Source organism: Sebastes fasciatus, chromosome 3 (genome assembly GCF_043250625.1).
Source record: "Sebastes fasciatus isolate fSebFas1 chromosome 3, fSebFas1.pri, whole genome shotgun sequence".
NCBI classification, from domain to species: domain Eukaryota; kingdom Metazoa; phylum Chordata; class Actinopteri; order Perciformes; family Sebastidae; genus Sebastes; species Sebastes fasciatus.
The window spans coordinates 3,592,094-3,609,394 of NC_133797.1; the positions used below are offsets into that span (position 1 = coordinate 3,592,094).

General features: G+C 40.8%; 2 protein-coding genes across 2 annotated transcripts in view; both read right to left on the bottom strand.

The window, feature by feature from the left end:
• The window catches only part of LOC141765113 (ras and Rab interactor 2-like), a 55,483-nt gene extending 49,350 nt beyond the window's left edge, over window positions 1-6,133 (bottom strand). Inside the window, 1 exon segment of the mRNA XM_074631042.1 lies at window positions 5,892-6,133. The gene's annotated coding sequence lies outside the window, so the exon portion shown is untranslated.
• A 7,484-nt stretch (window positions 6,134-13,617) lies between these two features.
• Window positions 13,618-17,301, bottom strand: part of LOC141765123 (sodium/potassium/calcium exchanger 3-like) — a 69,233-nt gene continuing 65,549 nt past the window's right edge. Inside the window, exons 12-17 of the mRNA XM_074631084.1 lie at window positions 16,958-17,228; window positions 16,701-16,867; window positions 15,656-15,770; window positions 15,404-15,516; window positions 14,953-15,018; window positions 13,618-14,575 (exon numbers count right to left, since the gene is read on the bottom strand). Coding sequence (XP_074487185.1) covers window positions 14,423-14,575; window positions 14,953-15,018; window positions 15,404-15,516; window positions 15,656-15,770; window positions 16,701-16,867; window positions 16,958-17,228 — 885 coding nt within the window. The 3' untranslated portion in view covers window positions 13,618-14,422. The remainder of the gene's footprint in view (window positions 14,576-14,952; window positions 15,019-15,403; window positions 15,517-15,655; window positions 15,771-16,700; window positions 16,868-16,957; window positions 17,229-17,301) is intronic.

Below are 17,301 nucleotides of genomic sequence, written 5' to 3' on the forward strand. Positions count from 1 at the left end.
GACTAAATCATGGTGAGAACCTGGCACCAGCACCACCCAGCCAAACTACTTTCCACATTAAAGGTCAACGGAGAAAAAGCCTGGGCTGTTTCCTCTGGGCTACTCCCCTTTAAATTAGTACCAGGAGCCCTGGATCGAGCCACGGAAGGAGGCGGGGTCTCTACATAACTTCTATTTTGGAGATTTAAAAGGAAGAGAGGGAGGAAAGAAGAGCACATAAGGTGGGAGCTTCCAAATGAACCGAAAATAGTCTAATTACCAGGATTATAACAGTTATTGCTGAGTCATGGAGGAGATATGAAAGACAAGCAAAGGGTAAACCAGAAAGATGATTTGAAGTACTTCGGCCCAAGCCTGGCCGTAACCAGACAGGATTACCAACCAGGCAACGTGCCCTGCGGCCCCAGAGCCTCAAAGCAAGCCCTCAGGTAGAGCGCCGTGCGTTGAAGCAAATTTTCATACTGGCCAAACGGCGGTACTACAATTTATTTAGGTGAATCAACTTCCCAGTATGAACACTAATAGCCCTTATTTAAATCATTAGGTCCTAAAAGTTGTATAATGCACTAATAGCTGAATCCAGAGTTATTTCCCTTCCTCCGTTCATGTGAATGAGACCCAGACCGAGGCTGGAGCGAGGGCTGGGAGGCGGGGTTAAAGGAAACGCTACTGTACCTGCTCCATGGGCCCAATGAATGAGGAAGATCGCCAGATGATCCGGGTACTTTATCACTCGGCAGTCGAGCCATTTTGGCTTCATGCACCACTGAGCAACTCTCATAGAAATTAACTGGAGCCCGTCTCTTTACATTCCATGCCCCAAAGGCCTCATGCTCACTGTGTGGCAATGACATTGTGGTATTTTGATTTAGTGTAAATTTCCCTGTGAAGGGGGCTCTCATGTATTAATATTACATTCAAGTCTCAGATCTAGGCATCCACTTTTCTAAAAAAAAAAAATACAGGGATCTTGAAAAAACATCCTGGATGCTGCACTATAAAGAAGACTTTTAAGCTATTTCCCCGAGACGCAGCTCCTACACAGGGAGCTGGAGACGGCATTTTGACTCTTCTCAGAGTCGAAGCTCAAAGACACGACACACACGATCCTGGAGTCACGGATAAACATCAATAAATCCACTGAGAAATCACAGAAAGAAAGATGCCTCTTATAGCTTCAGATCTTTCCTAATAATCCTGTTCAGACGCTTTCTTCAGTATCAAAGGTAACCCAGTGATTTTTGTCCGTTTCCATGGTTACAGAGCAAACAGGAACTGCCAGTAGCTAATGCAGCATGCCGCAAATGCCAAACTAAACAATTATAGGCAAAAAAAAACAAAAGCAAAGCTCAAGGTGAAGCCCAAAGCAAACTCACCGAGCCCATGGCAACATTCTTCCTCTTGTTTGCATCCCCCAAAGCATGATGGGAATTGTAGTTCCAATACTTGTTCATCCCTATAGGAGGGACGAAATCTACCTGCGGAAATATAAATTTACCCAAAGAAATCCTTTGTTCCAACTGATCACTGTCATTCTGCATAATAATTAGCCATGTGTTTCTGTTTGTTGCATGGAGAGTGGGTATTTTTGGAGCCCTGGAACAATGGCCGTTTGTTTTAGGGGTAATGGACTGTCAGACCAATGGGGTTTTTTTTCGGTCCAATGGGACATTTTTGTGACTATTGGTGTTTCGGAATAACAATGGGCCGTCCCCTTCTCAATACCCGATAATGTATGACGAACACAACTACATCAACAACCAAATAAAGGACAATATATGGCTTGAGATCGCCCAGTAGCCGGGATAGGATGAAGATGGTAATGTAGCTGATATGTACTTGTTAATATTATATGTTGGTCACAGAACGGGGCTAAACCATCACATTTGGGGTCCGATTAGCTTAAGTATTGTGTAGGCAGGGTTGACGATGTTCTCCAGTCTCCACTATTTGTTATATTGGTTGAAATGGTCTTTACACCCCGACAGCGATCCATTACTGACAAGCTCTGAAAAAGGACCGGAAAAGAGCTGTCATCTGTAGCTGCTGTAATCCTGTAAAAACGTCTACCAATCACTGCCTCGCGGTCCGCTTGGAAAGAACCAATCAGATGCCTCTCTGCCTCCCTGCTCGTACTCTACCCTTGGCGCGCACCAGCCTGAACTCAAAGCGCGTCGCTGCCGCAAGATTCCTGGAGAATGGAAGAGAAAAGTCAGCCCTGCAGTAGCACTGCCGCGGTTAGTTTTCATGAGGTAGCGTTGTTGAGTTGAGGTCCTCTCTCCGCTCTGTGTCTGTGAAGTAGTTACAATGTGGCGGTGTGCTCGTGCATGTGTGTGTGTGAGGGGGGGAGGGAGGGGGCGTTGCCTTGGAAGGAGCCCCGAGGGGACGGGGGGGTTTAGACGGAGCTCCTGAGCCGATGCTACTTTCAGATTATGCTAGCTTTCCAACATCATCAACCCTACCTTTAATGTTCTCTGTCTGGATAGGTTTTTGTTGTTTGGACACTATTTGGGGGGAAACTCGTTGCGGAAATGGAACACGGCAACGCGCATAGTTCACACTGGCCCCGGTGCGCATATTTGTAAAATTTGCATGCGGAATTTCCACATTCCCACGCTGCATTTTTGCATCGCACTGGTGACAAACGGCTTTAAATCCTGCTGTTTGACAGGGATGAAAGAAGCCATATTGTCCAATATGACCATTAATTTCAATAAGGGATTTGCTCACTAGCATAGTCTGAATTCATGCATAAAGCTGATATTGAGTTCAGTTAACAGAAACAGGAAAAGCGGAGCTCCAGTTGGAGGTTTCCGCAGCTAAATGGAGTGTTTGATTTCATGCCCTGCGGCAGGATTACAGCAGACATCAGTGTTTCTCCTGTGAAAGCGTTCAGTGTTAACATCCCCCACGGGGACCGTTTACTCTCACACCGGCAGAAACTTGAGTTGCTGCTTCCTCATCTAGCCAAGATGACATCACTTTTCATAAACCTGCAAAGTTCTCGGTTCAACCTTGAACTTGCAGAGAGAAGTGGTTTGATGGGAGTTTACTTACTGATCACAGAAACCACAGGCATGTAAAAGCAGATCAATCTGACACATCTCTCTAAAGACGATAAAAACAAAAGCACCAGAAAGAGTAACTTTATAAGGTCACTGTGGACCAAAACACCATGACCTCCATAACTCTAATCAAGTACTGACAAGTTATTTTTCATTAAAATACCTCACTGCTGATGCATTTCCACATAGCAGCATGTAACCAGAGCTCTTCGTGCCAAAAAGCCCTCGGTTTTTCAGTGAAGCTAATCTCTTTAACAGATTCCAAAGCAGCTTAAATGAGGAAATTGGCTCTTTTATACAAAAATAAACATCTGCTCACTGCTAAACAAGAAGTGAGCTGCAGAAGAGTGTGATATATATGTCGTCTTCAGTCAGGTTCAGACGGGTCTTACATATTTCTACATCACCTCTCAGAGCAGTGAGAGCCAATGGGGAGATGCTGCGACATGTTGCCACTACATACTTTCATGCGTTCTTTAAACTTTGGGCCCTGAAAGTGGAATAACACCAGTGAAATAAACAAGTAAGGGACTGTATGAAAATGAATAGAGGGTAGGATTGAGGAAGATCTATGTACTTTTTTCTTTTTGATGAAGAAAGGTAAGCCTGACTTTTTGGGTTAGCAGAGGATGGTATTCTACTTAAGTTTTTATTTTCAGCACAGATATATATATTTTAGTATTATTTATTTTATAATTATTATTATTATTTTGCAATCCATGGGTCGGGACAAAATATTTCAGTCCATCAGCAGCCCAATTCATTCGTTCAGTGACTCTTATTTAGAAGCTTGAGTTGCAGTATTATTCAACATTTTGTTGGGTTTTTTGTCAAAATTTGGGTAATGTATAATTCCACTTCTAATGTGTGCATCGGTGGAAATTAATATTCCATCAACACATTAAGGTTTAAGTTGGAGTGCACCATCTTGCAGTTATTTATGCTTTGCCTATTTTAGTTATTAATAGGGCTGTCAAAGTTAACACAATAATAACGCGTTAACGCAAATACGTTTTGACAGCAGTAATTTCTTTTACGCATTAATGCTACTCGTGGTTTTTAGGTTGTATTGGGCTCAGTTTTAAAGCTAGAAGATACTGGCATCATATGAAACTAGAAAACCTGATGAATCCATCGGTACCAACCAGGTCATACTAGCTTGTCATGAAGGAGTTAACAAGAGTACTAAATACTTGACAAATCTCCCTTTAAGGTACATTTTGAACAGATAAAAAAATTTGATTAATTTGTGATTAATTGCGAATAAATATTTTAATCAGCCCTAGTGTTTGTCAAATTTCGGCAATGTATAATTCCACTTCTAACGAGCACATTGGTAAAAATGAATATTCCATCAACAGTTGGAGTGCACCATCTTGCAGTTAATATGCTTTTCCTATATTAGTTATTAATAATGGATAACGTCCAGTAGGGTCTTGTTATATTTATAAGTGAAAGGTAAGGTTTAGCCCCCCTCCCCTCACCAATCATTTTTGTACAGTCCCTTAAAACTGATATAAAAGTATAGTATAGTATAGTATAGTATAGTATACAGTATAAGGTTTGGGAGTTGTATAACCACATAGAAGTGGGCAAATCCAGTACTTTGAAGTCCCGGTCTTAAATGTGTGTGATATAGCGTATAGCCATGCACATGTATGTACTTTTACTAGAAACTTTATACTGTCAGGAAATACTTGAGGTATTTGGGCCAAAAGAGTAGCACAGTCTTATTTGACCTTACTGAACTTTAAAGGTCCCATATTGTAAAAAGTGAGATTTTCATGTCTTTTATATTATAAAGCAGGTTTAAATGCTATATAAATACTGTTAAACTATCAAAACGCTCAATATACGGAGAAATACACACAGCCCGTATTCAGAAATTGTGAGTTTGAAACAAGCCGTTAGGATTTCTGTCCATTTGTGATGTCACAAATATACAATTTTTAGACCATTACGAGGTTTTAAACGTAAACATTCTAAATGTGTCCCAGTTATTTCCTGTTGCAGTGTATGTGAATTACATCAGCTGACAGGAAGTAAACATGGACCCAAACTGTTGCCTAGCAACGGAATTCCATTGCAATTCCATTGAAATGCACTAAAACGGAGCGTTTCAGACAGAGGGTAAATACAGGTATATTCAGGCAGACAGTATGAGGGAAATAAACGTTTTTTTTAACATAACTGTATGTAAACATGTTCTAGTAGAAACATAAAATACAAGTATGAACCTGAAATTGAGCACGATGTGGGACCTTTAAAAATGCTGCTGCTGTGACACAGATGGGGGGGGGGGGGGGGGGGGGGTATCATTCAACACCCAACATGCAGAAAACTCCCAAAGCTCCCTGCTAGACATTCCAGCTGCTCGACTGTCCACAAGTACTGAATGCAAAACTGAGATTGTTTTTTCTGAAAGTTTTCTCCTAGCAGAGCTTTTCATGAATCTCTGTCTGCAGCCTTCTATCGGTCTCATCTCTCCTTCTATCAGTCTCATCTCTCCTTCTATCAGTCTCATCTCTCCTTCTATCATTCTCAGTCTCTCCATCTGACTGAATTACAGCTGTGGTTTGATCCATTTAATGGAGTGAAGACTTTGCAACAGGCCACTTCTAACCTTGTGTTTCATAGTCTCTGCAGAGTCACTCTGGATTATAAAATCTGTTTCATTCTACTTCAGATTCCTACAGTTACAGAGACCTTCAGATAACTCCCTCTCATCAGAGTTGGACTCAGTGTCTCGATGTATTAAAGCTCTTCCTGCTGGTTAGAACCGGACCTGATGTTCTACCACTGCAGAAAGACTAAAACTGTACTCACCTTACAGTTGCTTCCTTCAACACTAGCTCGGTACCGTAGTCCGGTTCTTATCCTCCGTGATGAGGAGCAGTCATGGCCGTTGCGTTGCGTCGTTGCTGCGCGTTTTCTTTGCTTCTCTCTCCGGTAACCGGTAACACCGAGGAACCTCACCGTCCCCGGACTCGCTCGGTTACATGGTTTACCGTCGGACGGACGGAGGGCAGAGTCACGGGTCGGGATCTGATCTGAGCACTGAGGAGGAGACAGACTGACCAGAGGAGTAATATGACGCCACCACCTGATTGGCTGAGGAGGTGATGATGATGTTCACCTTCATTTCTCATATTGTTATGAAATGTTTTTTCATTAAGATAAGATAAGATAAGATAAGAACTTTATTAATCTCGAAGGAAATTCTTGTGCCAGAGATTGCTCAAAAATATAACTAAATTACAACAAATTCAAGTGTATAAAATAAAAAAAGTGCTATTTCTAGCACCAGTGCCTAAAAGAATAACAATTAAGTAAGATACATTTAGTAAAATGAGTTTATAAGATAAGTAAAATGAAAAAGATAAAGTAAGCTAAAAAAACAGAAAAAGAAGTAACATTGCATGTGATGAGAGAAGAAGTAATATTGCACATCTTGGACATTAATATTGCACACAATTAGATAGAGAAATTAGATAAAAATATTAGATAATATCCCAAACATTTTTAGGGTTCAAGCCCCGTAGGTTTGTGCCTTTTTATTATTATTATTATTATTATTATTATTTAGCTGACTGGAATGAGCTAGAAACATGAAACTTGGCCCAATATCTAGAAATGATGTGAATGTGCTTCCTTATCTGTTCTTATCGAGTCAACTCCTCCCAACTTTAGTTTTATGAGCGAAGCTAGAATGCATAAGAAAGGAGGTGGAGTTGCCATACTGTTTAATGATTCTCTCCAATGCAAACAGATATCTTATGGACATTTTGCTTCTTTTGAATATGTCGCTCTTCAGCTGAACTCCTCTTCTCGAGCTTTGTTTCTCAATATCTAAAGGCCACCTAAATACTGTGCAAACTTTTTTGATGATTTTACTGAACTGCTGTCTGTAATTTGTGTTGACTTTGACTGTGTAGTCATTGTTGGTGATTTTAACATCCATGTTGACAACCAACAGGACAGAGGGGCCAAAGAACTGTCAGGTTCTTGATAACTATGGAATGAGTCAGCATGTGACAGAGCCCACACACAATAGGGGACACACTTTGGACTTAATCATATCAAAGGGCCTGAACATTTCCAAGGTTGTAGTGATGGATGTTGCTCTGTCTGATCATTCATGTGTATTCTTTGAGAGTACTCTTCCTGTGCACAGAAATGATAAGACAGAGGTAATCACAAAAAGGTATATCACTGAAAATACCAGTGATCAATTTGTTCAGGCTTTCTCTTCCACACCCACCCTCCCCTGGACCTCTGTCAATGAGCTTGTAGATAATTTCAATTCTAAAATGACAAATGTAATTGATACCATTGCACCCACCACGGTGAAGATTGTCTCTGGTAAGAAAAAATCTCCATGGAGAAATACCATGTTGGTAAGAAATGAAAAAAGAGTGTCGAAAAGCTGAACGCCAGTGGCGGAAAACAAATCTACAAGTTCATTATGACATCTATAAAGAGAGACTTTGCATTTATAATTCAGAACTGAAAAATGCAAGGCGGTCCTTCTTCTCTGACATCATCACCAAAAACAATAACAATGCACGTGCCCTGTTTGCTACTGTCGACAGGCTAACAAACCCTCCTGTGTCAGTAGCCTCTGAACTTTTATCCTCCAGGGCCTGCAATGAATTTGCATCCTTTTTTACAGAAAAAATTCACAAAATCAGACAAGCAGTCACTTCCTCCATAGCAGGTACAGGATGTTTGTTTCCCCTGCGTCCACTTAAACCTGGCGCAAATACCATGACACAGTTTTATCCAATAAATCAGACATACCTGGAGGAAATCATACAACATCTAAAATCCTCCTCATGCTGCCTTGACATTCTGCCAACAGGCCTTTTCAAAAAAGTATCAGATTGTATGGTCTCAGAGCTTTTACAGATTGTTAATGCATCTCTTGTTTCAGGAGTCTTCCCACAGGCCCTGAAAACTGCTGTCATCAAACCACTCCTCAAAAAGAACAATCTGGACTCATCAGTAGTAAATAATTACAGACCGATATCAAATCTTCCATTCTTGTCTAAAATAATTGAAAAAATAGTTTTTCAAAAATTAAATAGCTTTCTGGCACTAAACAACTCTTTTGATGTCTTCCAGTCAGGTTTTCAACGAAACCACAGCACTGAGACTGCTCTTGTTAAGGTCTTCAATGACATCCGATTGAACACAGACAGTGGTAGAACTACGGTTTTAGTTTTACTGGATCTCAGTGCTGCATTCGACACGGTTGACCATAATATATTACTAGACCGACTGGAAAACTGGGTGGGTATTTCTGGCATAGCACTCAGCTGGTTTAAATCCTACCTAAAAGACAGGGACTTCTTTGTGTCTATAGGTAATTGCAAATCTGAGCTGAACAAAATCACATGCGGAGTTCCCCAAGGCTCCATCTTGGGGCTTCTTTTGTTTAACATCTACATGCTCCCACTGGGTCCGATTTTTGAGAACAACAAAATAAATTACCATAACTATGCAGACGACACACAAATTTACATAACTCTATCACCAGGAGACTACAGTCCAATACAAGCACTGAGTGAGTGCATTGAACAAGTCAATAATTGGATGTGCCAGAATTTTCTTCAGCTGAACAAAGACAAAACTGAGGTCGTAGTTTTTGGAGCCAAAAAAGAAAGATTAAAGGTTAGTGCTCACCTACAATCTGTGATGTTAAAAAGCTCAGACCAAGCCAGAAACCTTGGTGTAGTCATGGACTCAGACCTGAGCTTTAACAGCCATATTAAGACAATTACAAAGACAGCCTTCTATCACCTGAAGAATATAAGAAGAATTAGAGGACTGATGTCTCAGCAGGATTTGGAAAAACTAGTCCATGCATTTATCTTCAGCCGACTTGACTACTGTAACGGCGTCTTTACCGGTCTTCCTAAAAAATCGATCAGACAGCTGCAGCTGATTCAGAACGCTGCTGCTAGAGTCCTCACTAAGACCAAGAAAGTGGATCACATCAGTCCAGTTCTGAAGTCTCTACACTGGCTGCCTGTCTCTCAGAGAATTGATTTCAAAATACTGCTGCTGGTTTACAAAGCACTAAATGGTTTAGGGCCAAAATACATTTCTGATCTTCTGCTGTGTTATGAACCATCCAGACCTCTCAGGTCATCTGGATCAGGTCTGCTTAGTGTCCCCAGAGTCAGAACTAAACATGCAGAAGCAGCATTCAGTTTTTATGCACCAAATATCTGGAACAAGCTCCCAGAAACCTGCAGGACCGCTCCAACTCTCACTTCTTTTAAAACAAAGCTTAAAACTTTCCTGTTTGCGGGTGCCTTTTATTCTGACACTGCACTATAACTTTTACTCTTTTGAGTTTTATGCAATTTTAGCTTCTATCCTAGCTTTTATTTTTAGCTTGTTTTTATTTTCTAATCTTTAATGTTTTAATGTTTTTATGTTTTTATAACTGTTTTAATTATTTCTTAATGTTCTTTTGCATTTTGTCGCAATGTTCTTGAATGTTTCTGTAAAGCACTTTGAATTGCCCTGTTGTTGAAATGTGCTATACAAATAAAGCTGCCTTGCCTTGCCTTGCCTAAGAAATATGACTCCAATCGGCCACATGGTGGCGCTGTAATTATAATCAAGCCCTCAGGAAGAGCGCCAGTTGTTGAACCTAGTTTTCGTATTGCCAAAACCGTGGTACTACAACATCTGTGTCTGTCGCGTGATGCCATCGGGCCCAAAAATACTTTTTCCCATAGACTTACATTGGGAAAGTATGACGGAGTATTAGGGCCACATTTAGGGGGGGGGGGAATTGGAGATTTCTAGATTAAATTCATAATATTTTACGAGAATAAAGTCAGAACTTTATGAGAAAAAAAGTCGTAAAATTACGAGAATAAAGTCGTAATTTTATGAGAAAAAAAAGTTGTAATATTACCAGAATAAAGTCGTAACTTTACGAGAATTTTTTTTTTAATATTACGAGAATAAAGTCATAAATTTAGGAGAAAAAAAGTCGTAATATTTGGAAAACATTACCAGCAACCAATAAAACGGGCAAGAGGACATAGCAACCTGAGCCTGCTTCTGGACGGGTAGCAGCTGTTTGTCTCGGTTTATTTCTTCGGAATAAACGCAGTTTCTTGCACAATCTTTTCAAGGTCCTGATACTGATGATAATGTGGTGCTGATGTGCCAAAAGATTAAGTATTTCCTTATTTGTGAAACCTAAACTAAAGATGCTCCACGTTTCTCATTTTCACACAGGCGGCACGCAAGAGACGTCTGTAATTCAGCGGAGACATTTTTTTTGAGGTGAATCAACTTCCCAGTATGAACACTCTAATAGCTTTTATTTAAATCATTAGGTCCCAAAAGTTGTAAAATGCACTAATAGCTGAATCCAGAGTTATTTCCCTTCCTCCGTTCATGTGAATGAGACCCAGACGAGGCTGGAGCGTGACGGCTGTGACCCCGTGACCGAGTCATGTGACCGAGCGGACGCTACTGCGTCTGCTCTATGGGCCAGATGGATGCGGGCACTTTATCACTCGGAAGTCGAGCCATTTTGGCTTCATGCGCCACTGAGCAACTTTCATAGGAATGAACGGGGCCCCGCCTCCAACGCTGTATCCAGTTCTCTTAATACATCCATGGTCCAGCTCCATGTGCTCTAAACAAAAGCCTCAATAAGCATCAAAGTCCTTCTGACTCATGGCCTGGCTAGATTTTCTGCCAATTTGAATTTTTAGAAAAACTCATTTTTGACATCTTCTCCTAAACCGTAGGTCCGATTGCTACCAAATTCTTCTGTGGTTTATTACTGGACTAACTGTCGCTTGTGGCTGTAATTGTATATTTGTCATTGTTCATAAACAAGTAGGCTAACTATGGTATTAAAATGTATATACAAGCCCTGCAATTACAGAGTTTCCACATAAAAAACAAACTAGGCCTACAAGTATTATTGCATAGAAAGTTTGATGATAGGCCTACTATAGAAATGTTCAGACACATGTACAGTATAATATTGAATATATGAATAATGTTATCATTGAATATTAAATAAAGAGGCTTACCTGTAGCCTGTACTAGCCCTCATTTGCATTATGAGGCAGAAATGCATAAAGAAATGTATAAAGAAATGCATAAAGAAAAGAGTACAGAAATAAATAAGTTTGGGGAAATAAGTGAGGGGTGAAATACAAAGGGAAAACCGTGCATAAATAAATAAATGCTTAAATACATAAATAAATACACACATTTAAATATAAATATAAAATACATACAAGATAAATGCAAAAATAAATAAGAACAATAAATGGAAAAAAATAAAGATTGAGTGCAAAAATAAATAAATAAATTTAAGATTAATAAGAAATAAATACATAAATAAATAAAAGGGAAAATGACACAGGAGAGTAAATAGATAAGGATATTAATGCAAAGTTCAATAAATAAAGAAGCAAATTAAAACATGAATATCAATTTATGTCACAATTTATCAATTAATTAATGGCTACATTTGTTTTTAATATTATTTTTGGTGTATTTAATGACATATTTATTTATCTATTGAGTCATTTATTTATGTATTCATTTATTTAAAAAAAAAAAAAAGATCCTGTAAGTCATTATAATAAGAAACTTACTCAAAATAATGACTTAGCGTCTCAAAATAATGACAAACTTTCTCATAATAACAAGTTAGTATCTCAAAATACTGAGTAGCAGTATAATATACGTGAGACATTACTGTTGTGACAACTTGCTGTCAAAATAAGGAAGTTGATGATGGAGTTATCGGTCCAGTGAGCAGCTCAAAGACATGGGAAAGTGTGTGTGTAAATCAGTTTATTGCAAGAAGACCACTGGGGACAAGGCCAACATCTTCATCTCTCTCTCTGGCTCGGAGCTCTGCCCAGAGGTCCTCATCAACAAAAATGAGGATTTACAAACAATTCCAAAGACATGAGCATAAAACGACATTAATTAGCTGAAAACTAACCGTTGTAGGCCTACATTCTAAATACAGTATATATCTCAAATATAACTGCTCATCAGAAGTTATTCCAACATCTGTGTTTCTAATAGCATATCCCTCTGATATGTACAGCATAATCAAGACAGTGCCTTTTTTGATCTTGGAAATGCATTAAAATTACACACAAAATAATCTGAATTATGAAAGAGGCATGCAAAACGGATCAGTATTTTATCTCTACGTAGCCTACCTGGAAAATATACCCGAAACCACTTTCTACTGAGTGTGTTAAAATAACAGCCGTCTCTGAAGACAGTACCACAGCTCTACAGCGCTCTCCTGTGGCTGCAGGAGGAGCGTCAACAACCTATAGGAGGGATGCTTTGAATTAATCTGCAACTCTATTTAACATGAGATTTCTCTATAAGAATCCTTCAAAGTTAAAAATAAAAATACATTTCTTCCACATTTTGTTTGAACACATGCTGAAACAGAGTGGCAATACTGTTGACGAAGATGTTTTTTGGCTCAAACACAAGCAGGAGAATGGCCACAAGCGTTGGTTTTGAAGCCTCAAATACAAAGGGGGATGGCACGAGAGTTAAAGCACTGTGTTTAAGAAACAATGTGTTGTGAAAGTTCAAAGGTCGGTGTGCCATCCATCGCTTCCTTTTTATCTGAAAGTGAATCTTTCACATCCACGATTCATCATCACTCAAATCAACACGCGAGGGGAATAGCAACACATTCCACCCATGTGATAAAGATTTAGCATTTTCAGTCCATCTCCACGGCAACTCAACCCCTCCGTCCGAGCATCGTCGTCAAACACCGCCGTGTTTGTACCGACATACAAACGTTGAAATATCTTTCCAAACTATACAAAAACTTATAAATTATAAAGTTCTATTCTTAAATATAAACAACATCAAGTCAGTTTCCAGTACTTAGATTATATATTAGGTACAGTACATAGTACAGCTCCGTCGTCAGAGAGCGGAGGACCTTCCGTTAAATACACTGTACATGATCCAAAGGGCTGAAACTGGTGCTCAGACATGATCTTTGAATAAATTAATTCATAAATAAATCATGATTATGTCTTTTCCAGTAACAGTGATGTCCTTGGTTCCCCTCGAGACTGTGACACACGTGTACACACACACGCACGCACGCACACACACACACACACACACACACACACACACACGCACACACATACACACATGCATGCACACACTGTGCACTCAAGCTGACTCTTTAGTCCAAATCTAAGACTCATTTTACTCCTATTCTAAAAATACTTTTGGCTTTAAGAAGTAACAATGTTATACTCAACTCAGAGACTTAAAAACTAATTCTGTAATATGTACAAGAGGTCTACTGTCTAGAGGGAACTTTAAATTCAGTAGTTCTATGTTTACCTGTAGACGCTTTGCCATGATAGAATAATAATATCTCTAATCAATAAAGTGACAGTGCTGGATGCCGGTTCCAGGCAGATCCCTTTTCCTATGTGGGTTTTATTAAAAGGAAAATAAATCCCACATGTACTGGGTTTAGGCCTGTAGAGAGACAAACAAACAAGAATAGACTCTATGTGAATAATAGTGTGTTAAATATCTAGATTCTCTCTGTCAGTGCAAAGCTAGAGTTGACTTGTGTTAGTACAGCATGCTCTGTCGGCTGGTACCGAGCATTGGGAGACATCTCGAAGCATCTCCAGAGTATTACCGGCAGACCAAAATCGCTAAAGTGAAACATACTATATATTGTCACTCATCGGATCGTTCAGCTTGGCAAGACTGATCCAGTTGTGCATAAGAGAATCCCATAAATCAGCTAATATTAGTACTTATATAATCCTCAATTATATACAGAGAAAGCCAGTTTTTACTTAAAAATACGTTAATCGTGTGCTTATATCCAAACTTGTACAAAGAGTAACAAACAATCCAGCTAAAAGTCGCTGTTAGCGCAGGATTTCTCTCTCTTTTCCACCAGTCAGTCAGTTACAGTAGCAGCTTCTTCACCAACAGTAGCCTAACTGTCGGTGTTAGCACAGTTAAGTTCACTCCGGCCAACCTGTCGGTTCACGAGACGATCGGCAGCAATCTCTGCTGCTGGGACTTTCTGTTCACGCCTCCCGTCCGGTCCCCAAAAAGAAAACTTCCGGTGTCTTCTGTCTTGTGTGTATTGCACCAAAGGTAAAATCATACAGAGCTCTATTTCTCTATTTGAAAACAATAAAAGGTAGGACTTGGTTTCAAGGAGCCGAGAAACTGGAAGCCAGGTGAGGTTTCCTCCATTAACCGGAGGAAGAAGACGACGAAGAAGAAGAAGAAAAAGGAAGAAGAAGAGGAGGAGTGTCTCGATGTCAGTGGATGTCTCGACACATAGGGAGGTTGACGAAGATGAAGACGTTGAACTCGATGAGGATGGAGAAGGATAGAAAGATGGCGTACAAGATGATGCAGGCCAAGCCCAGTCGCCAGTCCAGAGTCCATTTGTTCAAATGGACGCCGAGAACCTGCAGACGGGAGGGAAAGAGAATGAAGAGTCAAAGGGAGCGAATCTTAACTACAGTACACAGGAAATGTAAATACTGAGAGATCAGCAACATTATAGACCAGGGGTGATCAACCTTTACTATCTAAAGAGACATTTTAGGCAAAAAAAAAAAAAAATCTGTCTGGAGCCGCAAAACATTTGAAATAAATATATAGTGACCGTTTTATAAAAATAACTTGTTTTAATCAAATTTGCTCCATTTTTACCCACAGCAGCTTTAAGGTGCATTTTGAACAAATAAAAAAAAAATGTGTGATTCATTTGCGGTTAATCGCGATTAACTAATATAATCGATTGACTATAAAATCTAGTAAATTGTAAAAATCTGGTACTTACTGTGACGAATACTGAGGCTAGCAGGAGTCCGACAGAGAATATGAGTCCTCTGCTGTTAAGATGGATCTGAAGAGACAAACACAGAGATTACAGTGTTTTTTTCCACAGGGGACAGACTGTAAAAAGGCAGGTCGAAACACAAGAAAGACTCTTGCTATGTCCTGACACACACAGAATTACATCCTGTATTTATGACTTTTATCACACCTATTCCTAATGTCTTTTTCTCGTGTGAAGAGTAATCAGCAGGCCAATTAACACATAATATCTCCTCAGTATAAGGTGATAAACTGTTCTCAGTGCCCCAACAAATACTGTGTGGGTGTATTTGTGTACTGCTCTGCTGCACTGAATATTCCAGACTACTCTCCCCGTCCTTCACAGAGCAGCTCCGTTCTATTCTGGTCTAAGTCCTGCAGAATCTCCTCCGGCTGAGCTGAGAAGCACTCACGATGGAGCCGTAGTCGATGCAGAGGGTTTGCAGCATCCAGGGCAGGCCCAGGCCCACCAGGATGTCAAACACATTACTGCCTATGGAGTTGGAGATGGCCATGTCTCCCAGACCTGAGGCAAGGAGAGCAACACTGTCAGGTCGGGTCTGCACACAATCATGACAAGCATGTTAAGTCTCTTAACAGGCTTTGTTTCACTCACAAATATTGATTTCAACTTCCTGTGTGTGCGTGTGTGTGTGTGTGTGTACCTTGCCGTGCGACTATAACACTAGCCATGCAGTCTGGGACGCTGGTGCCTGCTGCTAGGAAGGTGATGCCCATGATGACGTCTGGAATGCCCAGAGTGAAGCCGATCACAGTCACCTGAAAGCAAAAACACGTAGTTCAGCTGTGCAGTGAATCAAATAATGACTCCGACTGAAACATCTGCAATTTCATTCCAGCAGTATAACAGTTAGTGAAAGAGTGTTATGCTAACAATCCTCTTTCTAATGATTGAAGGGATTGTATGTAACCTTTCAAACATAAATCGTTTTTTATTGCCAACGTGTGAACAGGTTGTAACTTAACCTAAAAAAACGAGACCTTTCGCGACTTTCTGGGTTTCCTCTAACGGCCTGTAGACCGCTTTTAATGTGAAGATTGAGTAGAATGAGAATAGAGCCGCTACTCCTTTGCGTTAAAAGGAGCCAGCTGAGGTGGTTCGGACATCTGGTAAGGATGCCCCCTGGGCGCCTCCCTAGGGAGGTGTTCCAGGCACGACCAGCTGGGAGGAGGCCACGGGGAAGACCCAGGACTAGATGGAGAGATTATATCTCCACACTGGCCTGGGAACGCCTCGGGATCCCCCAGTCAGAGCTGGTTAATGTGGCCCGGGAAAGGGAAGTTTGGGTCCCCTGCTGGAGCTGTTGCCCCTGCGACCCGACCCCGGATAAGAGGTTGAAGATGGATGGATGTTTTCCTCGGCAAAATTTAGCACAACTTGGCTCCGGTCCCAAACAAACTGAAACATGATACAGTGTGCGTATTCGTCATTGTGCATGCGTAACTGTCAGAAAGCATCAATAAGAGGAATTTATAGTGGCGGAGGCCTGAGATGTCAAGGAATCGGACAACTAGGATGAAACTATTGAAGCATTTCTTTCAAGAAATCAAAGATCAGGATCGAATCATTTCTGTACAGTCCCTAAAAACGAAAACTAAAAGCCTAAGTATTGTGGAGGCAATTCTAACAATCTTTAAAGATCAGGATGTGTTTTCAGCGTGTTGGTCAGTGAGACCGACTGTACTGACCATCCAGACCATGATGTAGGAAAGACCAGCGATCCAGACGGTGGCGGTGAAGAAGGAGACCATGAACCATCTCTCCCAGCGCCGCTTGGAACAGTTGGGCACGGTGAGGAACAGAAGCAGGGACAGCGGCCACATTACAATCCACTTCAGTTTGTTACACCCCCCAGCTGGAGGGAGGAGGACAGATAAGAGGGGATAATCAATATGATGATGTTGCTGTCAGTGATCATTCAATTTGTGAATGCCACATGCCGTACCTGGAACTTTGAAAGGCACCAGGGGGCCGTTATCGTCGTCCTCTCCCTCTCCTTCCTCGTCGTTCTCATTGTTCTCATTGTCCTCATTTTCGTTCTCCGTCTCGTTCCCGGACTCCAGTCGCTGAAGTCTACACCTCCCGTTCAGCCCCTGCTCAGCCCCGCCCATCCCGTTCTCTAAGCCCCGCCTCCCCTGAGCCCTGGCGGCGGAGTCAGAGTCGCCGTTAGTGATGCGGTTGACTCGAGTCTCAGTGGTGTTGATCACTCTTTGTCTCTGGAAGTGATTATCGAACATTATTATAGACAACATCAATGGGACAATTGACCCTGAAAATCCAGAACACATA